The sequence below is a fragment of the Pecten maximus genome, chromosome 9 (assembly GCF_902652985.1).
Source record: "Pecten maximus chromosome 9, xPecMax1.1, whole genome shotgun sequence".
Classification (NCBI taxonomy): domain Eukaryota; kingdom Metazoa; phylum Mollusca; class Bivalvia; order Pectinida; family Pectinidae; genus Pecten; species Pecten maximus.
In genome coordinates this window covers 981931-1008202 of record NC_047023.1, presented here as the reverse complement: position 1 = coordinate 1008202, position 26272 = coordinate 981931, and the positions used below count along the sequence as shown (strand labels likewise).

The window sequence follows — 26272 nt, the reverse complement described above, 5'->3', positions numbered from 1 at the left end:
TTAAAATGTACAAATAAAATAACCCAGGAAAATGTTTAAAAAAAATAATATGAACTGAAAAAATTTATTGAGATCATTGCCCAAAAGCCAAATAAACAAACAGCATCTTGATAATTTGAAAATAAAATTGATGCTGAAAGCAGAGTCCAAAATAAATTATTAGTATATTGTCTACAATGCTAGGTTTGCTAGGTTTGCTGACAACAACTAATTTTGCTTTATAAATACTATGTGAGAATTATAGATGATATATCACTAAAATTGTTTGTTTATATGTTTCACATGTACTGTTTAGGCTATGAATGTTAAAATTTTTGATATCTTAATTGATTTAAATGGATTATATCAATGTGTTGAGGCTAATTATCTAATGTCAGAAATAAACATAGGAGGGGAGATAACTCTGTCATTCAAGTCTATAAATCTGAAATGAACTGAATTGAATGATATCTTGTCAGTAAACAAACAAAGATTTAGGTTTGATATTGTTTAATGTCCTACCAACAGCTGTGGAGTTAAGGACTGTTAAAGCTTCCTATTCATAAAATATCATGATGTAAAAGGCAAACTTTTACAACTTTGGATGATCAGCTGTGAAACCCAGCCTTAAGAAAACTTAAAAAAAAACTCTGTTTGAATGATTCCATTTCTAAAGTTGATAACAATAATTTATTGAATTATCTTGAAAAAATATTGGATGTTGTCAGTCACATCAGATTCTGTAAATTAAAAATAAGATATTGATATTAATCTGGATTTAATAGTAATGTTGATTGACTGATCCCATATTGATTACTATATAACTATTTAAAAGTATTTATAAAACCTAGGTAAAATCTAGATCAGGAATTCAAGTTATATAATGACAGGGATTTAATATAAGCTCAATGACTCATTTAAAAGTTAAAATGGTGAAAAGACAAAGTCAATTTTCATATCTTTTTTGAGACGTCACAGGTAGATCTTGATTAAAATCTGTTTTTTGTAGAAATGATTAAAAATAACAAACAAAAAAATTAGTAAAATATCTTTAACCTGATCTGATGTCAACAGAGAAATAAATGTGTGTTAACAGTTTTTTTTATTTAAACATATTTTACGACTATTTCATCCGACAGACTCTCAGACAGATGCAATGACAATCATGGCCATTTTCTGCTGGACAAATCTTAATGTGATAGCAGATGTGCCCATCAGTACAGGGTATCTATTTATGAATCACATTTAGCAAAGTTATTATTCAAAAAAAAGATTCTGTTAAAAAGAAGAAGGGGCGCTTACATATTTATGGCATGGGGCTTATTTGTATCACATCAATATGTACATGTATGTGTTGTATAGAGATTTTCCTGAATGTGTAATGTTATAAAACATTATATAACTTTGTACATGTGTTGTAAAGAGATTTTCGTGAATGTGTAATGTTATAAAACATTATATAACTTTGTACATGTGTTGTAAAGAGATTTTCGTGAATGTGTAATGTTATAAAACATTATATAACTTTGTACATGTGTTGTAAAGAGATTTTCGTGAATGTGTAATGTTATAAAACATTATATAACTTTGTACATGTGTTGTAAAGAGATTTTCGTGAATGTGTAATGTTATAAAACATTATATAACTTTGTACATGTGTTGTAAAGAGATTTTCGTGAATGTGTTATGTTATAAAACATTATATAACTTTGTACATGTGTTGTAAAGAGATTTTCGTGAATGTGTTATGTTATAAAACATTATATAACTTTGTACATGTGTTGTAAAGAGATTTTCGTGAATGTGTTATGTTATTAAACATTATATAACTTTGTACATGTGTGACTGGGTATGAGGAGCCCTTGTTGTTTACAAAAATAAAAGCAACACAAGAAAATGATGTATAAGACGTGAAACATTCCTAAATCATTACTTATCCCCATCAATGAAAACTGTAAACACACTTTGAAGTTTCTCTGATAAAAGTGTTTGTGACAGAATTAACGTCAATGATATTACAAGTCTACTTCACCGGGAACGCAAGCTATTTGTACAGGTTAGTGATTATAGACTGGGAAATAAATTATCACCTTTTCTTCAACAAATGTCTTTTTCATGATCTGTTTGTAGACTTGTGTCAATGTGGCTTGTCAGAGACGAGATAAGGAGTGCAAACACCACCCGAGAAATGGTCCGTGTGTCGGAGCATTTCTTCGTTAGCTGTAAAGGTAAAACTTTGCGGTCAAGAACCTGTCCAGGCAGAGGTACGTGTACATCTATTTGTGAAAAAAATTCTTTATGCCGATCAAAGATGAAATGTTAAAGGACTGAGTGTGGTCACAGGCATTTGTATATGTAAATTGGATAATATTAAAGAAATACATATCACTTAGTAATGTGTTTTAATATTATATACAGTTTATAGCTACAGACGCCTGTGATAAGGTTCAATTATTAAATAGTCGGATACAATTATAGTTGTATACTAGTGTCAAGTCAGTAATGTATATATACTTGTAGGCTGTTTGTTATGGTTCAAATTTTAAAGGTTTTACCAAATGTTGTCAAGCAAAAAGGATTATTTTCACAGAAATTATGAAGTAGATATAATGTCTTTCTCTCAGTTTTATTTTCAAGGAATAATGTTTTTTTTTTTTTGTGATTTAATTTTGTTCTTACAAATAACTTTTTCAGTATGTCGATTATATGGAAACCGAAAGCAGTCTTAACAGACCTTCTGTATCAGTCTTAACAGACCTTCTGTATCAGTCTGAACAGACCTTCTGTATCAGTCTTAACAGACCTTCTGTATCAGTCTTAACAGACCTTCTGTATCAGTCTTAGCAGACCGTCGGTATCAGTCTTAACAGACCGTCGGTATCAGTCTTAACAGACCGTCTGTATCAGTCTTAACAGACCTTCTGTATCAGTCTTAACAGACCTTCTGTATCAGTCTTAACAGACCGTCTGTATCAGTCTTAACAGACCGTCTGTATCAGTCTTAACAGACCGTCTGTATCAGTCTTAACAGACCTTCTGTATCAGTCTTAGCAGACTGTCTATATCAGTCTTAACAGACCTTCTGTATCAGTCTTAACAGACTGTCTGTATCAGTCTTAACAGACCTTCTGTATCAGTCTTAACAGACCTTCTGTATCAGTCTTAACAGACCGTCTGTATCAGTCTTAACAGACCGTCTGTATCAGTCTTAGCAGACCTTCTGTATCAGTCTTAGCAGACTGTCGGTATCAGTCTTAACAGACCTTCTGTATCAGTCTAAACAGACCGTCTGTATCAGTCTTAACAGACCTTCTGTATCAGTCTTAACAGACCTTCTGTATCAGTCTTAACAGACCTTCTGTATCAGGGAAACAAATGTGAAACAGAGAATAATATGAATTGAAATATGTTGGTGTCAAAGGTCAATGATATCATTTACTCCAATTATTTTAACTCTATATTTTTGTTTTGGAAATTTATGTCACCATCTTTCAATTCAAATATTTTTGAAATTCTATTTATAACTTTCTGTTGTTAATCTATTCTAAGATTCACCACAACCTGTTTTTAAACTCCAGATCCAGAGGTCATTGGTGTTGTTTGTGTTAAATGATAGTAAATATTTGACTACATGTACAAGTACCACATTTATAGTAAAATTAAAAAACCACCAAATGACTGCTATGGATTTGCTGTTATAGACTGTAGAGTCTAGGTAGATACGAAGGGGTGACCTCTATTGTCAGTGGTAAGGGGTGACCTCTATTGTCAGTGGTAAGGGGTGACCTCTATTGTCAGTGGTAAGGGGTGACCTCTATTGTCAGTGGTAAGGGGTGACCTCTATTGTCAGTGGTAAGGGGTGACCCCTATTGTCAGTGGTAAGGGGTGACCTCTATTGTCAGTGGTAAGGGGTGACCTCTATTGTCAGTGGTAAGGGGTGACCCCTATTGTCAGTGGTAAGGGGTGACCTCTATTGTCAGTGGTAAGGGGTGACCTCTATTGTCAGTGGTAAGGGGTGACCTCTATTGTCAGTGGTAAGGGGTGACCTCTATTGTCAGTGGTACCTTATTGTGATCAGGGCCTGGCCTCTGATGCACTTACACAACATCTGTTAACGCTGATGCAAGGTAATTCATTTGTTTGTTTTTTTATCTAAACTGGGTTATGTACATACGTAAATTCAGGTAATCCTTCACTTCATGAAAAAAAATTCTTACTCAGTCCTCTTAATTAGTCACAATATTGCTTTTATAAGCATGGTTGCTAACACATTTCATACACAAGAATTACATTCTGCTTGTCAAGTGAGACACAATTCTCAAACAGAAATGATGACAAGAAAACATAAATACTTGTGCATTTAATATCCATTTAATAGGACACAAGATCTCGCGAGATTTCAATGTAAACGGATCGGGCAAAAGTCCCTTGTGACGAGATTTGGGTCACATGATTAGCTATGGGGGTAGCTTTGAAGTTCTCTGAAAACGAGATGGCAAAGTATGCGGACGGATATATTTAGTGAACAATGACCAGTGAGTAATATATGTATGTAAGCTAATAAAATTTTATCTTACCTTTTAATTGATGTATACCTTTTATGTGTCAGATTGAGGGGAAATGGAGTAAATGTTGTTCAAACGCCGACCTGAGGGTAGGTCGGAAAAATTGCTCATTTTCTGTATGTAAGAAGTTCTGACGTATCTACGTAGTAAGATCGTCAGAAAATTCGGACTATGCCGTTGCCAACGGAAATTAATTACGATAGATTTAAATAATGACATTGATATGTATTAATTGTTTATCGGTTTATTACATTTGTATGTCTAGCCACTCTGCAGCGTATCATTACTATATAGATCCCAGCTCTCCTTACATGTGGTCATCACTTATAGATATACACTTATAACGTCCCCCTCACTTGATAAACCTCACAGATTATCTCCCCTTACTCTACAGACCTCACTACTGTAAACCTCAGATTATCTCCCCTTCCCCTTACTCTACAGACCTCACTACTGTAACCCTCACTGATTATCTCCCCTTACTCTACAGACCCCACTACTGTAAACATCACAGATTATCTCCCCTTACTCTACAGACCCCACTACTGTAACCCTCACAGATTATCTCCCCTTACTCTACAGACCCCACTACTGTAAACATCACAGATTATCTCCCCTTATTCTACAGACCCCACTACTGTAAACATCACAGATTATCTCCCCTTACTCTACAGACCTCACTACTGTAAACATCACAGATTATCTCCCCTTACTCTACAGAACACACTACTGTAAACATCACTGATTGTCTCCCCTTACTCTACAGACCTCACTACTGTAAACATCACAGATTATCTCCCCTTATTCTACAGACCTCACTACTGAAACCCTCACTGATTGTCTCCCCTTACTCTACAGACCTCACTACTGTAAACCTCACTGATTATCTCCCCTTACTATACAGACCCCACTACTGTAAACATCACAGATTATCTCCCCTTACTCTACAGACCTCACTACTGTAAACCTCACAGATTATCTCCCCTTATTCTACAGACCTCACTACTGTAACCCTCACTGATTGTCTCCCCTTATTCTACAGGCCTCACTACGGTAAACCTCACAGATTATCTCCCCTTACTCTACAGACCTCACTACTGTAAACCTCAGGGATTATCTCCCCTTACTCTACAGACCCCACTACTGTAAACCTCACTGATTATCTCCCCTTACTCTACAGACCTCACTACTGTAACCCTCACTGATTATCTCCCCTTACTCTACAGACCTCACTACTGTAACCCTCGCTGATTATCTCCCCTTACTCTACAGATCACACTACTGTAACCCTCACTGATTATCTCCCCTTACTCTACAGACCTCACCACTTTAACCCTCGCTGATTGTCTCCCCTTACTCTATAGACCTCACTACTGTAAACCTCATGGATTATCTCCCCTTACTCTACAGACCTCACTACTGTAAACATCACAGATTATCTCCCCTTATTCTACAGACCTCACTACTGTAAACATCACTGATTGTCTCCCCTTACTCTACAGACCTCACTACTGTAACCCTCACTGATTGTCTCCCCTTACTCTACAGACCCCACTACTGTTAACCTCACTGATTGTCTCCCCTTACTCTACAGACCTCACTACTGTAAACATCACAGATTATCTCCCCTTACTCTACAGACCTCGCTACTGTAAACCTCAGGGATTATCTCCCCTTACTCTACAGACCCCACTACTGTAAACATCACAGATTATCTCCCCTTACTATACAGACCCCACTACTGTAAACCTCAGGGATTATCTCCCCTTACTCTACAGACCTCACTACTGTAAACATCACAGATTATCTCCCCTTACTCTACAGACCTCACTACTGTAAACATCACAGATTATCTCCCCTTACTCTACAGACCTCACTACTGTAAACCTCACTGATTATCTCCCCTTACTCTACAGACCTCACTACTGTAAACATGACAGATTATCTCCCCTTACTCTACAGACCTCACTACTGTAAACATCACAGATTATCTCCCCTTACTCTACAGACCTCACTACTGTAAACATCACAGATTATCTCCCCTTACTCTACAGACCTCACTACTGTAAACATCACAGATTATCTCCCCTTACTCTACAGACCTCACTACTGTAAACCTCACTGATTGTCTCCCCTTACTCTACAGACCTCACTACTGTAAACATCACTGATTGTCTCCCCTTACTCTACAGACCTCACTACTGTAAACATCACAGATTATCTCCCCTTACTCTACAGACCTCACTACTGTAAACATCACAGATTATCTCCCCTTACTCTACAGACCTCACTACTGTAAACATCACAGATTAATTATCTCCCCTTACTCTACAGACCTCACTACTGTAAACATCACAGATTATCTCCCCTTACTCTACAGACCTCACTACTGAAACCCTCACTGATTGTCTCCCCTTACTCTACAGACCTCACTACTGTTACCCTCGTGATTATCTCCCCTTACTCTACAGACCTCACTACTGTAACCCTCACTGATTATCTCCCCTTACTCTACAGACCTCACTACTGTTACCCTCGTGATTATCTCCCCTTACTCTACAGACCTCACTACTGTAACCCTCACTGATTATCTCCCCTTACTCTACAGACCTCACTACTGTTACCCTCGTGATTATCTCCCCTTACTCTACAGACCTCACTACTGTAACCCTCACTGATTATCTCCCCTTACTCTACAGACCTCACTACTGTAACCCTCACTGATTATCTCCCCTTACTCTACAGACCTCACTACTGTAAACCTCACTGATTATCTCCCCTTACTCTACAGACCCCACTACTGTAACCCTCACTGATTATCTCCCCTTACTCTACAGACCTCACTACTGTAAACCTCAGGGATTATCTCCCCTTACTCTACAGACCTCACTACTGTAAACCTCAGGGATTATCTCCCCTTACTCTACAGATCTCACTACTGTAACCCTCACTGATTATCTCCCCTTACTCTACAGACCCCACTACTGTAAACCTTAGATTACAGATCACAATGCTGTAGAGCACACAGAATATTATCCTTTTCCCTCCTTTCTGCTGACCAGAATGTTGCCAATCTTTCCAGTCAGTCGAGGGATGTTAATAAGCGTTCTACCTTGAGAGAGGAAATTAGACTCTAGTCAATTCAGAAATGATTCTTCCTGTCCATGTTAGTAATGGAGCCCTCCTGGTAACAGTCAGTTAACAAGTAGTGGATATAATTAATATTGATCAGACAGGCCTTTCAGCACATATTTATTAGCTTAATGCCAACCATACATTCATTTTTAGTACTCAGTCAACTATTTCTTATAATTTGTTGGAAAATAAATATATGTGTACGAGTGAATCAGAGTAGCCGCCAATGACAAAAATGAATGAAAATCTCATCTTTTTGACATTTAAATTGAAAATCTGTACCTGGTTTTAAGTTGTGTCAACAAGGTTATATTAAGACTTGTTTCCTGTCCATCACACCAGTATTAAGCTGAGAGATGTATAGATGGGCCATTATTCCATTACATCCCAGCTGACTTATACACATATTCCTACAAATTGAAAGGCTCTGTGTGTTTTCATTATCAATAGTATTAATGATAGCTCTTGGTTGACGTATTGGAGTGAATATCTCAATAGATGGAGATAATTGTAATATCAATATAGACATGGTACATACTGTTAGTCCCTCTATGTAGGAATGGTCAATGTGTAGACCAGATATAACTAAAATCATTATCTGTAGACAAGGTGTACAACAGGAATAACTAAAAATCATTATCAGTAGACAAGGTGTACACCAGGAATAACTAAAAATCATTATCTGTAGACAAGGTGTACACCAGGAATACACTAAAAATCATTATCTGTAGACAAGGTGTAGACCAGGAATAACTAAAAATCATTATCTGTAGACAAGGTGTAGACCAAGTAACTAACAATCATTATCTGTAGACAAGGTGTACACCAGGAATACACTAAAAATCATTATCTGTAGACAAGGTGTACACCAGGAATAACTAAAAATCATTATCAGTAGACAAGGTGTAGACCAGGAATAACTAAAAATCATTATCTGTAGACAAGGTGTACACCAGGAATACACTAAAAATCATTATCTGTAGACAAGGTGTAGACCAGGAATTACTAAAAATCATTATCTGTAGACAAGGTGTACACCAGGAATACACTAAAAATCATTATCTGTAGACAAGGTGTAGACCAGGAATAACTAAAAATCATTATCTGTAGACAAGGTGTACACCAGGAATAACTAAAAATCATTATCTGTAGACAAGGTGTACACCAGGAATACACTAAAAATCATTATCTGTAGACAAGGTGTAGACCAGGAATAACTAAAAATCATTATCTGTAGACAAGGTGTACACCAGGAATACACTAAAAATCATTATCTGTAGACAAGGTGTAGACCAGGAATAACTAAAAATCATTATCTGTAGACAAGGTGTACACCAGGAATACACTAAAAATCATTATCAGTAGACAAGGTGTAGACCAGGAATAACTAAAAATCATTATCTGTAGTGGAGGTGTACACCAGGAATAACTAAAAATCATTATCTGTAGTGGAGGTGTAGACCAGGAATAACTAAAAATCATTATCTGTAGACGAGGTGTACACCAGGAATAACTAAAAATCATTATCTGTAGACAAGGTGTACACCAGGAATAACTAAAAATCATTATCTGTAGACAAGGTGTAGACCAGGAATAACTAAAAATCATTATCTGTAGACGAGGTGTACACCAGGAATAACTAAAAATCATTATCAGTAGACAAGGTGTACACCAGGAATAACTAAAAATCATTATCTGTAGACAAGGTGTACACCAGGAATACACTAAAAATCATTATCTGTAGACAAGGTGTACACTAGGAATAACTAAAAATCATTATCAGTAGACAAGGTGTACACCAGGAATAACTAAAAATCATTATCTGTAGTGGAGGTGTACACCAGGAATAACTAAAAATCATTATCTGTAGACAAGGTGTACACCAGGAATACACTAAAAATCATTATCTGTAGACAAGGTGTAGACCAGGAATAACTAAAAATCATTATCTGTAGACAAGGTGTACACCAGGAATAACTAAAAATCATTATCAGTAGACAAGGTGTAGACCAGGAATAACTAAAAATCATTATCTGTAGACAAGGTGTACACCAGGAATAACTAAAAATCATTATCTGTAGACAAGGTGTAGACCAGGAATAACTAAAAATCATTATCTGTAGACAAGGTGTAGACCAGGAATAACTAAAAATCATTATCAGTAGACAAGGTGTAGACCAGGAATAACTAAAAATCATTATCTGTAGACAAGGTGTACACCAGGAATAACTAAAAATCATTATCTGTAGACGAGGTGTAGACCAGGAATAACTAAAAATCATTATCTGTAGACAAGGTGTACACCAGGAATAACTAAAAATCATTATCTGTAGACAAGGTGTAGACCAGGAATAACTAAAAATCATTATCAGTAGACAAGGTGTAGACCAGGAATAACTAAAAATCATTATCTGTAGACAAGGTGTACACCAGGAATAACTAAAAATCATTATCTGTAGACAAGGTGTACACCAGGAATACACTAAAAATCATTATCTGTAGACAAGGTGTACACCAGGAATAACTAAAAATCATTATCTGTAGACGAGGTGTAGACCAGGAATAACTAAAAATCATTATCTGTAGACAAGGTGTAGACCAGGAATAACTAAAAATCATTATCTGTAGACAAGGTGTAGACCAGGAATAACTAAAAATCATTATCAGTAGACAAGGTGTAGACCAGGAATAACTAAAAATCATTATCTGTAGACAAGGTGTACACCAGGAATAACTAAAAATCATTATCTGTAGACAAGGTGTACACCAGGAATACACTAAAAATCATTATCTGTAGACAAGGTGTACACCAGGAATAACTAAAAATCATTATCTGTAGACAAGGTGTAGACCAGGAATAACTAAAAATCATTATCTGTAGTGGAGGTGTAGACCAGGAATAACTAAAAATCATTATCTGTAGACGAGGTGTACACCAGGAATAACTAAAAATCATTATCTGTAGACAAGGTGTACACCAGGAATAACTAAAAATCATTATCTGTAGACAAGGTGTAGACCAGGAATAACTAAAAATCATTATCTGTAGACGAGGTGTACACCAGGAATAACTAAAAATCATTATCAGTAGACAAGGTGTACACCAGGAATAACTAAAAATCATTATCTGTAGACAAGGTGTACACCAGGAATACACTAAAAATCATTATCTGTAGACAAGGTGTACACTAGGAATAACTAAAAATCATTATCAGTAGACAAGGTGTACACCAGGAATAACTAAAAATCATTATCTGTAGTGGAGGTGTACACCAGGAATAACTAAAAATCATTATCTGTAGACAAGGTGTAGACCAGGAATAACTAAAAATCATTATCTGTAGACAAGGTGTACACCAGGAATACACTAAAAATCATTATCTGTAGACAAGGTGTACACCAGGAATAACTAAAAATCATTATCTGTAGACAAGGTGTAGACCAGGAATAACTAAAAATCATTATCAGTAGACAAGGTGTAGACCAGGAATAACTAAAAATCGTTATCTGTAGACAAGGTGTAGACCAGGAATAACTAAAAATCATTATCTGTAGACAAGGTGTAGACCAGGAATAACTAAAAATCATTATCTGTAGACAAGGTGTAGACCAGGAATAACTAAAAATCATTATCTGTAGACAAGGTGTAGACCAGGAAAAACAAAATCCATCATTTGTAATCAATTTTAGCTAAAAAGAAGACTGTCAACCTGATAGCATATCTCCTCCTGATGTAACAGACAATACTAGTCTATTTTAAACATCACAGATTATCTCCCCTGTCGAATGAGTTGAAATTTAGAAATAGTCTTTTTTTTAAAGAATGTTAAAGGTCACAGTCAAGGTCAGCATGTCTACAAATGTACTATCAATGGAAAGGTCTTACCACAGAGAACACACATGTGAAATACCTAAGCTGTATCCTCATTAGTATTGACACAACACTGTTTTATAATAATTAATTAACCAAGCTGTCTTTGAACATGCTGACTCCTGAATGCAGGGTATAGCTATAGCTTTGATCGACTTTATCCCAGCGAGCCAAACTATGGTAATTGTAACCAAAATGTAGTTTAGGAAAAACTTAAGAGAAACAAAATTTAAAATGCTTCAGTTGTTTTTTTTAGTGTTAAAATTGCTGTACTTCTTTTTATGAGTTGTTGTTTTGCTGCTGTTGTTTCCAATTTAATGACAATAAAATGAAATAAGAGTTGGCATTTTATTGCTGTTAAGGGAATTGATTTGTGTAGGAGGAAAAACAATCTGGTAAATTGAGTATTGAGGAGCTGGAGTGTTTCCTTACATAGACCAGCTTCCCCAGACGATGGGATGAAGATATATATCTAATTGGATTTTTTCTCTCTCGGTTTTCTTGTGTAGCTTCACTAGCTAATTGTCACCAGAACAGCGAGGTCATCGACTGATGGATTAGGAGATATGGTTGGTCGTTTGCTGTCAAGTACAGGTAAAATCCAGGTACGTACTTTAAACAGTCCGAGTGCCAGGTAATGACAGATTTACCTGGAAAAGATGGATGTGAAATCTGACTTACTGCTGCTCCTCGTACTCATTATCTGATTTTTAATCAGAAGGACTTTCACCTGGTACATGTAAGTATATCTGTTTGTACATGTAAACTGACGGACGGATCTTACAAATAACTGTCCTTTGTTTATCCTGATAGAAGCAACACATATTGATACTTATACCGAAGTGGAACTGATAGAAACTAACTATATATCAGCAAAATGTCTTTACTAATTTTATTTGAATGTACTAAATATTTACGTATTTACATCAGAATATTTTCTGAAGGAATGTTATATGACTTGAGCTGAAGCTGATAATTATACCCCCCGCAACGAAGTTAGGGCGGGGGGGGGGGGGGGGGTATACTGGAATCAGGTTGGAATCAGGTTGTCCGTCCGTCCATCCGTCTGTAGACACAAAGATGTACCAGCTACTCCTCCTAAACTACTGATCCGATTTCAACGAAACTTCATGACAATAATCTATATCACGTCGTAATTTTTTGAATAAATCCCATTCACACTTTACCTTTCTCATAACCATTTTAATTTTTTCTTTTTTTAAATTGATCAATTGAAAAGAATTTCTCATGTGAAGTCATTTCATAATGTCGTGTACAACAATTTATTCATAATATAGATAAAAAAAAGAATAAGGGTAACCAAGAAAACTGAATACGACAAAGTGAGATTTAACTGTATATCTCGTTTATTGTATAAATGAACACATAGTAACGATGGGGGTTGCAGGAGTGGGGGGTATGAGTTGGCCCTCTGGACGATAGTTCTATATTAGTTTCATATACTTTTTGTGTATCAGATCATTTAAAGAATTATTTTTGCATTGACAAAAAATTGAATCCATTACAAAACAAAAATGTCAATTGAAATGACAGGTAACAACAACTACAGTATCCTGTTATAAATCAAGTGTTTTATAATCATATTTACGATTTAGACTCATTAAGGATTTATGCTATGTTGTGACAATTTTACCTCCTTCCCAAAAGAGTTTGATCTTATTCATGAACAGGTAAAGCATCAATTGTCCTATATTAATGGTGATCTGTGAACACATAATTTATTGGTTGTTTGTATGAATGATTATTTAATCAGCCTTTTATAAAGGGAGATAACTTTAAGGAAAATCACAAACAACTTACAGGTAGTTGATTGGTATCCTTAAAGAGTTAAAAGAAAAAGATGAAAAAGTACCAGTCATGATTTTAAGGTATATAAAAACTTAGTTCCAATCTAAAATATCGTAAATCTAAAATAACACCCATCATTCAAAGTTTTTTTTAAACCATCATCAACAGGTGCTTGGCTTAATCATTCAAATCACTTAACATTCAGTTGCCTGATCCGACAATACATCCATTATAAACATGTTTAAAGTAAGAGGAATGGTGAAGGAATGTATCACTGTTATAAGACTCCATTTCAGTCTGATAAATTCTATTTTCTGCATGTTCAAAATAATATCTCAGAAAAGCAATAAACAACCTTCATGATTTTCTGTTTCTATTTCATGTGAGACTCGTGAAACCTGTCATATTCTTTCCAAACATGTTGTAAACTTTCAATATACCTTGCTAGAGGATATGTGCAATGAGAAAGGGTTACGACTGTATGGTCATATAAAATATGACCACCTAATCCAAGCCAGCAAGTCTCTCATGACTCTAGAATAATCAGCATGAATTATCAGCATGACCTTGAAAGGTTCCTAAAAGGAGGCAAGCCTCTCAAACCATGTAGGAATTAAAATTCTGTCAATTTGAAGCCAAAGAGATTAGAAAACATAACTTAATGACATGGAGATGAAAACCATCTTTAAGGACCCCAGATAGAAATTATTGAGGTGGAACCATCCTTATGGACCCTGGACAGAAACCATTGAGGTGGAACCATCTCTAAGGACACTGGACGGAAACCATTGATGTGGAACCATCCTTAAGGACCATGGACAGCAACCATTGAGGTGGAACCATCCCTAAGGACCCTGGACAGAAACCACTGAGGCAGAACCATCTCTAAGGACTCTGGACAGAAACCATTCAGGCAGAACCACCTCTAAGGACCCTGGACAGGGAAACCATTGAGGCAGAACCATCTCTAAGGACCCTGGACAGAAACCATTGAGGCATAACCATCTCTAAGGACCCTGGACAGAAATCATTGAGGCAGAACCATCTCTAAGGACCCTGGACAGGGAAACCATTGAGGCAGAACCATCTCTAAGGACCCTGGACAGAAACCATTGAGGTGGAACCATCTCTAAGGACCCTAGACAGAAACCATTGAGGCAGAACTATCTCTAAGGACCCTGGACAGAAACTATTGAGGCAGAACTATCTCTAAGGACCCTGGACAGAAACCATTGAGGCAGAACTCTCTCTAAGGACCCTGGACAGAAACCATTGAGGCATAACCATCTCTAAGGACCCTGGACAGAAATCATTAAGGCAGAGCCACCTCTAAGGACCCTGGACAGAAACCATTGAGGCAGAACCATCTCTAAGGACCCCACACCGAAACCATTGAGGTGGAACCATCTCTAAGGACCCTAGACAGAAACCACTGAGGCAGAACCATCTCTAAGGACCCTGGACAGAAACCATTGAGGCAGAACCATCTCTAAGGACCCTGGACAGAAACCATTGAGGCAGAACCATCCCTAAGGACCCTGGACAGAAACCATTGAGGCAGAACTATCTCAAAGGACCCTGGACAGAAACCATTGAGGTGGAACCATCTCTATGGACCCTAGACAGAAACCACTGTGGCAGAACTATCTCTAAGGACCCTGGACAGAAACTATTGAGGCAGAACTATCTCTAAGGACCCTGGACAGAAACCATTGAGGTGAAACGATCTCTAAGGACTCTGGACAGAAACCATTGAGGTGGAACCATCTCTAAGGACCCTGGACAGAAACCATTGAGGCATAACCATCTCTTAGGACCCTGGACAGAAACCATTGAGGCAGAACCATCTCTAAGGACCCTGGACAGGGAAACCATTGAGGCAGAACCATCTCTATGGACCCTGGACAGAAACCATTGAGGTGGAACCATCTCTAAGGACCCTAGACAGAAACCATTGAGGCAGAACTATCTCTAAGGACCCTGGACAGAAACTGTTGAGGCAGAACTATCTCTAAGGACCCTGGACAGAAACCATTGAGGCAGAACTCTCTCTAAGGACCCTGGACAGAAACCATTGAGGCATAACCATCTCTAAGGACCCTGGACAGAAATCATTAAGTCAGAGCCACCTCTAAGGACCCTGGACAGAAACCATTGAGGCAGAACCATCTCTAAGGACCCCACACCGAAACCATTGAGGTGGAACCATCTCTAAGGACCCTAGACAGAAACCACTGAGGCAGAACCATCTCTAAGGACCCTGGACAGAAACCATTGAGGCAGAACCATCTCTAAGGACCCTGGACAGAAACCATTGAGGCAGAACCATCTCTAAGGACCCTGGACAGAAACCATTGAGGCAGAACTATCTCAAAGGACCCTGGACAGAAACCATTGAGGTGGAACCATCTCTATGGACCCTAGACAGAAACCACTGAGGCAGAACTATCTCTAAGGACTCTGGACAGAAACTATTGAGGCAGAACTATCTCTAAGGACCCTGGACAGAAACCATTGAGGCATAACCATCTCTTAGGACCCTGGACAGAAACCATTGAGGCAGAACCATCTCTAAGGACCCTGGACAGAAACCATTGAGGCAGAACCATCTCTAAGGACCCTGGACAGAAACTATTGAGGTATAACCATCTCTAAGGACCCTGGACAGAAACCATTGAGGCAGAACCATCTCTAAGGACCCTGGACAGAAGCCATTGAGGCAGAACCATCTCTAAGGACCCTGGACAGAAACTATTGAGGCAGAACTATCTCTAAGGACCCTGGACAGAAACCATTGAGGCAGAACTCTCTCTAAGGACCCTGGACAGAAACCATTGAGGCATAACCATCTCTAAGGACCCTGGACAGAAATCATTAAGGCAGAGCCACCTCTAAGGACCCTGGACAGAAACCATTGAGGCAGAACCATCTCTAAGGACCCCACACCGAAACCATTGAGGTGGAACCATCTCTAAGGACCCTAGACAGAAACCACTGAGGCAGAACCATCTCTAAGGACCCTGGACAGAAACCATTGAGGCAGAACCATCTCTAAGGACCCTGGACAGAAACCATTGAGGCAGAACCATCCCTAAGGACCCTGGACAGAAACCATTGAGGCAGAACTATCTCAAAGGACCCTGGACAGAAACCATTGAGGTGGAACCATCTCTATGGACCCTAGACAGAAACCACTGTGGCAGAACTATCTCTAAGGACCCTGGACAGAAACTATTGAGGCAGAACTATCTCTAAGGACCCTGGACAGAAACCATTGAGGTGAAACGATCTCTAAGGACTCTGGACAGAAACCATTGAGGTGGAACCATCTCTAAGGACCCTGGACAGAAACCATTGAGGCATAACCATCTCTTAGGACCCTGGACAGAAACCATTGAGGCAGAACCATCTCTAAGGACCCTGGACAGGGAAACCATTGAGGCAGAACCATCTCTATGGACCCTGGACAGAAACCATTGAGGTGGAACCATCTCTAAGGACCCTAGACAGAAACCATTGAGGCAGAACTATCTCTAAGGACCCTGGACAGAAACTGTTGAGGCAGAACTATCTCTAAGGACCCTGGACAGAAACCATTGAGGCAGAACTCTCTCTAAGGACCCTGGACAGAAACCATTGAGGCATAACCATCTCTAAGGACCCTGGACAGAAATCATTAAGTCAGAGCCACCTCTAAGGACCCTGGACAGAAACCATTGAGGCAGAACCATCTCTAAGGACCCCACACCGAAACCATTGAGGTGGAACCATCTCTAAGGACCCTAGACAGAAACCACTGAGGCAGAACCATCTCTAAGGACCCTGGACAGAAACCATTGAGGCAGAACCATCTCTAAGGACCCTGGACAGAAACCATTGAGGCAGAACCATCTCTAAGGACCCTGGACAGAAACCATTGAGGCAGAACTATCTCAAAGGACCCTGGACAGAAACCATTGAGGTGGAACCATCTCTATGGACCCTAGACAGAAACCACTGAGGCAGAACTATCTCTAAGGACTCTGGACAGAAACTATTGAGGCAGAACTATCTCTAAGGACCCTGGACAGAAACCATTGAGGCATAACCATCTCTTAGGACCCTGGACAGAAACCATTGAGGCAGAACCATCTCTTAGGACCATGGACAGAAACCATTGAGGCATAACCATCTCTAAGGACCCTGGACAGAAACCATTGAGGCAGAACCATCTCTAAGGACCCTGGACAGAAACTATTGAGGTATAACCATCTCTAAGGACCCTGGACAGAAACCATTGAGGCAGAACCATCTCTAAGGACCCTGGACAGAAGCCATTGAGGCAGAACCATCTCTAAGGACCCTGGACAGAAATCTTTGAGGCAGAACCATCTCTAAGGACCCTGGACAGAAACCCTTGAGTATAACCGGATAAGCTCAGTATGGGGAGTCAAGGATGAATGGTAATGATTTAGTGTGACCTGATTAGTTCGATCATAAGTTCAGGAATTGCTTAAAACTAGGATGCTTCAGTTTTAGGTTTTACTCCTTAGATAGTGAAATCAATAATTAATGTATGATACAGCCTTAATTTTATGCTAATACATGTAGATCAATTAAATGTGTAATTATTATCATCCCTTGTTAGAGTTATTATTACAGTATAAGTGGCTTGTGATAGCCATGTAACATATACTGAATCTGAGATTTTTATTAGTAATTATTACTGTGAATTACAGTTCAGTATTAACCAGAGGAAGCTGTTGTTTTTTGACAATTTTTGTTGGGTTAATGACAGGCAGTGTCAAAGCTTAAGTGGTAACTTATGTAGAGAAGGACTGTACAGTAACTTCTCCAATAAATGTTTAATCCTCCTGTCAAAACCTAATGAATCTGACACTGATGTCCTGATCTTTATAACCATGTCATATTGTTTGGCAGTTAACCACCAACAAACTTATACATCAATTTGGTATCTTTGGGTACAGCTTGTAAAATAAATCTTACCAACCTACGGGATGTCAAATTTATTTTTATTTATTTTCATACATTTAATAAAATTGATTGGAGATAATTGTTTGTTCACATAATGCTTGATATATTAGCTGTCATTTGACATTTTAACATCTTTCCTGGTATGTCTTCAACTTGCCGAGACAAAAGGCAGTTAATCTGAAGCTGAAAGGGGTCCTGGTAGAGGTTCAAAACATGGGGAGGGGTCCTGGTACAACTTCAACACAGGAGTGAGGGGCCCTGGTACAGCTTCAACACAGGAGTGAGGGGCCCTGGTACAACTCCAACACAGGAGGGAGGGGTCCTGGTACAACTCCAACACAGGAGGGAGGGGTCCTGGTACAACTTCAACACAGGAGTGAGGGTCCTGGTACAGCTCCAACAAAGGAGGGAGGGGTCCTGGTACAACTCCAACACAGGAGGGAGGGGTCCTGGTACAACTCCAACACAGGAGGGAGGGGTCCTGGTACAGGTTCAACACAGGAGGGAGGGGTCCTGGTACAGCTCCCAACACAGGAGGGAGGGGTCCTGGTACAACTGGAACACAGGAGGGAGGGGTCCTGGTACAACTCCAACACAGGAGTGAGGGGCCCTGGTACAACTTCAACACAGGAGGGAGGGGTCCTGGTACAACTCCAACACAGGAGGGAGGGGTCCTGGTACAACTCCAACACAGGAGGGAGGGGTCCTGGTACAACTCAAACACAGGAGGGAGGGGTCCTGGTACAACTGGAACACAGGAGGGAGGGGTCCTGGTACAACTTCAACACAGGAGTGAGGGGCCCTGGTACAACTTCAACACAGGAGGGAGGGGTCCTGGTACAACTCCAACACAGGAGGGAGGGGTCCTGGTACAACTCCAACACAGGAGGGAGGGGTCCTGGTACAACTCCAACACAGGAGGGAGGGGTCCTGGTACAGGTTCAACACAGGAGGGAGGGGTCCTGGTACAGCTCCCAACACAGGAGGGAGGGGTCCTGGTACAGGTTCAACACAGGAGGGAGGGGTCCTGGTACAACTCCAACACAGGAGGGAGGGGTCCTGGTACAACTTCAACACAGGAGGGAGGGGTCCTGGTACAACTCCAACACAGGAGGGAGGGGTCCTGGTACAACTCCAACACAGGAGGGAGGGGTCCTGGTACAACTCAAACACAGGAGGGAGGGGTCCTGGTACAGCTTCAACACAGGAGGGAGGGGTCCTGGTACAACTCCAACACAGGAGGGAGGGGTCCTGGTACAACTCCAACACAGGAGTGAAGGGCCCTGGTACAACTCCAACACAGGATAGAGGGGTCCTGGTTCAGCTTCAACACAGGAGGAAGGGGTCCTGGTACAGCTTCAACACAGGAGTGAAGGGCCCTGGTACAACTCCAACACAGGAGGGAGGGGTCCTGGTAAAACTCAAACACAGGAGGGAGGGGTCCTGGTACAGCTCCAACACAGGAGGGAGGGGTCCTGGTACAACTCCAACACAGGAGGGAGGGGTCCTGGTACAACTTCAACACAGGAGGGAGGGGTCCTGGTACAACTCCAACACAGGAGGGAGGGGTCCTGGTACAACTCCAACACAGGAGGGAGGGGTCCTGGTACAACTTCAACACAGGAGGGAGGGGTCCTGGTACAACTCCAACACAGGAGGGAGGGGTCCTGGTACAACTCCAACACAGGAGGGAGGGGTCCTGGTACAACTGGAACACAGGAGGGAGGGGTCCTGGTACAACTCAAACACAGGAGGGAGGGGTCCTGGTACAACTCCAACACAGGAGGGAGGGGTCCTGGTACAACTCCAACACAGGAGGGAGGGGTCCTGGTACAACTTCAACACAGGAGGGAGGGGTCCTGGTACAGCTCCCAACACAGGAGGGAGGGGTCCTGGTACAACTCCAACACAGGAGGGAGGGGTCCTGGTACAACTTCAACACAGGAGGGAGGGGTCCTGGTACAACTCCAACACAGGAGGGAGGGGTCCTGGTACAACTCCAACACAGGAGGGAGGGGTCCTGGTACAACTCCAACACAGGAGGGAGGGGTCCTGGTACAGCTTCAACACAGGAGGGAGGGGTCCTGGTACAACTTCAACACAGGAGGGAGGGGTCCTGGTACAGCTCCCAACACAGGAGGGAGGGGTCCTGGTACAACTTCAACACAGGAGGGAGGGGTCCTGGTACAACTCCAACACAGGAGGGAGGGGTCCTGGTACAACTCCCAACACAGGAGGGAGGGGTCCTGGTACAACTCCAACACAGGAGGGAGGGGTCCTGGTACAACTCCAACACAGGAGGGAGGGGTCCTGGTACAACTCCAACACAGGAGGGAGGGGTCCTGGTACAACTCCAACACAGGAGGAAGGGGTCCTGGTACAACTCCCAACACAGGAGGGAGGGGTCCTGGTACAACTCCAACACAGGAGGGAGGGGTCCTGGTACAACTCCAACACAGGAGGGAGGGGCCCTGGTACAACTTCAACACAGGAGGGAGGGGTCCTGGTACACTCCAACACAGGAGGGAGGGGTCCTGGTACAACTCCAACACAGGAGGGAGGGGTCCTGGTACAACTCCAACACAGGAGGGAGGGGTCCTGTTACAACTCCAACACAGGAGGGAGGGGTCCTGGTACAACTCCAACACAGGAGGGAGGGGTCCTGGTACAACTCCAAAAAAGGAGGGAGGGGTCCTGGTACAACTTCAACACAGGAGGGAGGGGTCCTGGTACAGCTTCAACACAGGAGGGAGGGGTCCTGGTACAGCTTCAACACAGGAGGGAGGGGTCCTGGTACAGCTTCAACACAGGAGGGAGGGGTCCTCGTACAACTCCAACACAGGAGGGAGGGTCCTGGTACAACTCCAACACAGGAGGGAGGGGTCCTGGTACAACTCCCAACACAGGAGGGAGGGGTCCTGGTACAACTCCAACACAGGAGGGAGGGGTCCTGGTACAACTCCAACAAAGGAGGGAGGGGTCCTGGTACAGCTCCCAACACAGGAGGGAGGGGTCCTGGTACAACTCCAACACAGGAGGGAGGGGTCCTGGTACAACTCCAACACAGGAGGGAGGGGTCCTGGTACAACTCCAACACAGGAGGGAGGGGTCCTGGTACAACTTCAACACAGGAGGGAGGGGTCCTGGTACAACTCCAACACAGGAGGGAGGGGTCCTGGTACAGCTTCAACACAGGAGGGAGGGGTCCTGGTACAACTCCAACACAGGAGGGAGGGGTCCTGGTACAACTCAAACACAGGAGGGAGGGGTCCTGGTACAACTCCAACAAAGGAGGGAGGGGTCCTGGTACAACTCCAACACAGGAGGGAGGGGTCCTGGTACAACTCCAACACAGGAGGGAGGGGTCCTGGTACAACTCCAACACAGGAGGGAGGGGTCCTGGTACATCTCCAACACAGGAGGGAGGGGTCCTGGTACAACTCCAACACAGGAGGGAGGGGTCCTGGTACAGCTTCAACACAGGAGGGAGGGGTCCTGGTACAACTTCAACACAGGAGGGAGGGGTCCTGGTACAACTCAAACAGGAGGGAGGAGTTCTGGTACAACTGCAACACAGGAGGGAGGGGTCCTGGTACAACTCAAACAGGAGGGAGGAGTTCTGGTACAACTCCAACACAGGAGGGAGGGGTCCTGGTACAACTCCAACACAGGAGGGAGGGGTCCTGGTACAACTTCAACAGAGGAGGGAGGGTCCTGGTACAACTCAAACACAGGAGGGAGGGGTCCTGGTACAACTCCAACACAGGAGGGAGGGGTCCTGGTACAGATTCAACACAGGAGGGAGGGGTCCTGGTACAACTCCAACACAGGAGGGAGGGGTCCTGGTACAACTCCAACACAGGAGGGAGGGGTACTGGTACAACTCCCAACACAGGTGGAAGAGATCGTGGTACATATTTAACATCGATGGGCGGAGTCCTTAAAAAGATTCAACAGGAAAAGACATGGTTCTGTGTTAACCCTGATGCCTGACCTTCAGTCAGACCAAGAGGTCATGGGTTCAATCTCCAGCAGAAGCATTGGAATAGAGTATGATTAATAATGACCTCTGTTACAGAGTGATGGTGATGTAAATAAGATATGACGTTGTATTGTAAAATGTTTCAGAAAGAACACAGTCTTAATGACAAGGGTTGATATAATTAATTCTCATGTACAGGTCTTAATGACAAGGGTTGGTATAATTAATCCTCATTATACAGGTCTTAATGACAAGGGTTGATATAATTAATTCTCATTTACAGGTCTTAATGACAAGGGTTGATATAATTAATCCTCATTATACAGTCTTAATGACAAGGGTTGGTATAATTAATCCTCATTATACAGTCTTAATGACAAGGGTTGGTATAATAAATCCTCATTTACAGGTCTTAATGATAAGGGTTGCTATAATTAATCCTCATTTACAGGTCTTAATGACAAGGGTTGATATAATTAATCCTCATTTACCGATCTTAATGACAAGGGTTGATATAATTAATCCTCATTATACAGGTCTTAATGACAAGGGCTGATATAATTAATCCTCATTACACAGTCTTAATGACAAGGGTTGATATAATTAATCCTCATTATACAGGTCTTAATGACAAGGGTTGATATAATTAATCCTCATTATACAGTCTTAATGACAAGGGTTGATATAATTTATCCTCATTTGACACCTTGTCCTCAGTTTCTGGTGACTGTTTACCACCAGTATACCAGTCCAGAGATAGTTGATCAAGTCTTAATCTTTAAAGTGAATTTGTGTTGATATACTCTTGACTCACAAAAGAAATTGTGTACTTATCACAGAGCTCAGCACAAGAACACGATCCTCAGCAAACATCACGAACTATGTCAGAATTTGTCAGAGCCGATCAATATCACTTTGAGGGGATATAGATAAAATATCAAGTATTCTCACATATACCAGTCTAATAGACTGGAAATTAATTGTTTCTAAGTACTCTCGTTCAGATAACGGACAGGAAGTCCCTAATCTGCTGAGTAAAGCAGACTGGTTCTGAGGTGATTTATAATATGATGGCATGAGTCCATGGTTATAATACAGCTAGGTACAATATTTTTGAAAAGCAATTGAGGGTTTTATGGAGGGAATAGAACACGTATATGGGACTAAATGGGTGTTTTCGGGTAAATAAATATCTCATTTATCCATATATGTAAGGTAGGTGTAATGTCCGGTGTCGGAGAATTCCACGTTTTCATATAGTAGTGCGTTCTGACCCTACACCAGACATGGTGTCAGGGCCAGAGGAAATTCTGGCTAGACATGTAGGTTACACTTGGTTGTGCCAATTTAATATTTTAGTCTGATCCGGAAAATAAAATAGTTCACAAGTGGCCATCTTGGATTTTGACAGGTGTAGTTTTTATTTGTTACAAGTTTTTCTTGAGATTGGTCCCGATGATTTGTGAGTTCCTTTGATTTGGAATGTGATCATTAGAATTGTCCGATATGCAAACAGCCATCTTGGATTTTAATTAATTGGGTTTTTTTTATCCTTAACATCTAAAGATGTACCGTAAATAATCGGGTATAGTGTGCACTCGCGTATAGTGCGCAGGTACGTTTTTGAGGTTCATTTTCAAATTTGAAAAAGAGTTCTATATCGTTGGAATTAATGACAAATAGCTAGCTGTGTGCCTTTGTTTTGCAATAGCAATATTCCTCAGGTGTAGAGAGTGAAAGTGAACATAACCCTTGGAGTATGTAGGATGTATATAACTATGGTAGTATGAAATATATCCACACTTAGGTAGGAACTAGTGACCTGTCACTCAACATGTAGACATATTGTATAATACACTTAAAGGCTATAAAGTCAACCAGACAAGCCTAGTAACAAATGTACCTAGTAACAAATGTACCTAGTAACAAATGTACCTAGTAACAAATGTACCCAGTAACAATTGTACCCAGTAACAAATGTACCTAGTAACAATTGTACCTAGTAACAAATGTACCTAGTAACAAATGTACCTAGTAACAAATGTACTGTTTTACACTATCCCGTCCTATATCTATTGGTTGACCTCACTGGAAACCACAACCATGTTTTTTTTAGTTCAAATAAAGCCTTTCCATCTCATGTATATATATATATATGTATAGAGGGGTCAGTGGCTCTAGATCTGCTAAGAAAGGTGTCATGAAAATTGCCCTGTCCACACTTAAGGGCCCAAATGATGACCTCTCGCATGTTGTCCGGAGATATCAATTAGGCTGCCTTCCTCTCCTTCTTGTTTAGGTTTTTCTTCTTCTTTTTTTTGCGATCTTTTTTCATGAATGTATTATGACCTTGTTTTAAGATGAGAATGAACATGGAAATGTTTAAAGTAAGTTATCTCCTGAAAAATGCCTAGTAATCTACTTATATATTAATTGATTGACAGGTATGAGAAAATGGCATTTTGAGTCATGCATGAACATTGTTTAAAATCAAAATGTCTTTAATTGGAAATATAACATTAAATATGTATAAGCATTGTCAACTTGCGATGTAGAATTAAGAGGAGTCATTAATATCACTTAGACTGTGGTCACTGCAAGATGTCCATTGCTGCAGGCTAATGTTGAACAAATTATCTTGTAAATTTCTCTAATCATGTATAATTTAAACTTCTCTATTGTCATTTAATTTGGTGATCAATAATTAGACTTAACACATGATAGAAATACTGTGTGAGATAGACAATAGGTGTTCTGGTCAATATTGTGAGTGAAGGGGTTAATAGAACTGACCGGTCTCCTAACACCCTTTTTACTGAGGTTAATGTATTACAGGAAGTCAGTAAAGCAGATATATACACCTACCTGTAATGTTAATGACCCTACCTGTGCATTAATGACTGTACCTGTGTGCTAATGACCATATAGCTAGGATCTACAAGGCAGAAATACATATACACCTGTGTATGGGCTGCGGACCACACTTCACACCATTTCCACACGAGACTTTAGGAATAATTCTGATGGTTTATTCATCAGTGTTTTGTAGATGTGCTGTGAATCAGTGTCTATACATATGTCTCAGACATAAACAGGGATGTTTAATTTCATAAAAGGTAAGTATAACAATAGATATTAATACATTTATAGGACAGGGTCATAAAAACAAACTACCTGTATTTAATAGTATTCTGCTATGCTAATTAAATCAATGCTAATTGTAACATGTAAAACAAATTGATCTATCATTTTTTTTATTATATGTTCTTTGGTCGCCTGGACAGACATTGATTATAAGAATAGTGGGCTTTAATTAACAGGCTTTAATTAGCACAGATTTGTGAGGATAGCATGTAATGAGGATGACAGTGTAAACCAATTGTGTGTTTATATGAGATAGCTGTAGGTGTTATGATATATCTGGCCAAACTACCATATCACACCACCCCTGCGAATTGTAATTCATGAACTCATGAACGTTCATGAACTCTGTTAGTTCATGAACTGCCATTTAATGTTCATGGTATAGATCATGAACTGTTCATGAATTTTGTCGATGAACAGTTCACGAAAAGTTCATGAATAGTTCATGAATATTCATAAAATTTTCACAGGGGAACTGTCAGCTTACCTGTCTTTGGAAAGTATCCCCAATTTTCACTTTTTACCTTTGGATTTCCAAATATTTCTTAAACATTGCTTCTGTTATTGAAATAAGAAAAGTACATTTGACAGTTTAAATAGCCATTGTAACAGCATTGTTTTGTTGTGTATAATTTCAGAGGTTAAATAGAGGACCAAGTTTTCTCCACAATTTCAAATCTGAAAATTTGTAGGAGATTCACATGTTTTAATGCAATGTTAATGAAATAAACTTAAAATGATAGCATCTGTATGTATGAGGGCAGAAGACAGGGTTTCTAGCCAGGTACAAGTTGTATGTATGTAACAGGAGAG

General features: G+C 40.4%; 1 protein-coding gene across 1 annotated transcript; it reads left to right on the top strand.

Annotated features, from left to right (window-relative positions):
- The first annotated feature begins 1144 nt into the window (after window positions 1–1144).
- LOC117334773 (uncharacterized transmembrane protein DDB_G0289901-like) lies at window positions 1145–22255 on the top strand. The gene is made up of 4 exons (XM_033894573.1): window positions 1145–1203; window positions 2110–2243; window positions 18728–19010; window positions 19156–22255. The coding sequence occupies exons 1-4, from the start codon at window positions 1145–1147 to the stop codon at window positions 22253–22255; spliced, it is 3576 nt and encodes a 1191-aa protein (XP_033750464.1).
- The last annotated feature ends 4017 nt before the right edge of the window (window positions 22256–26272 follow it).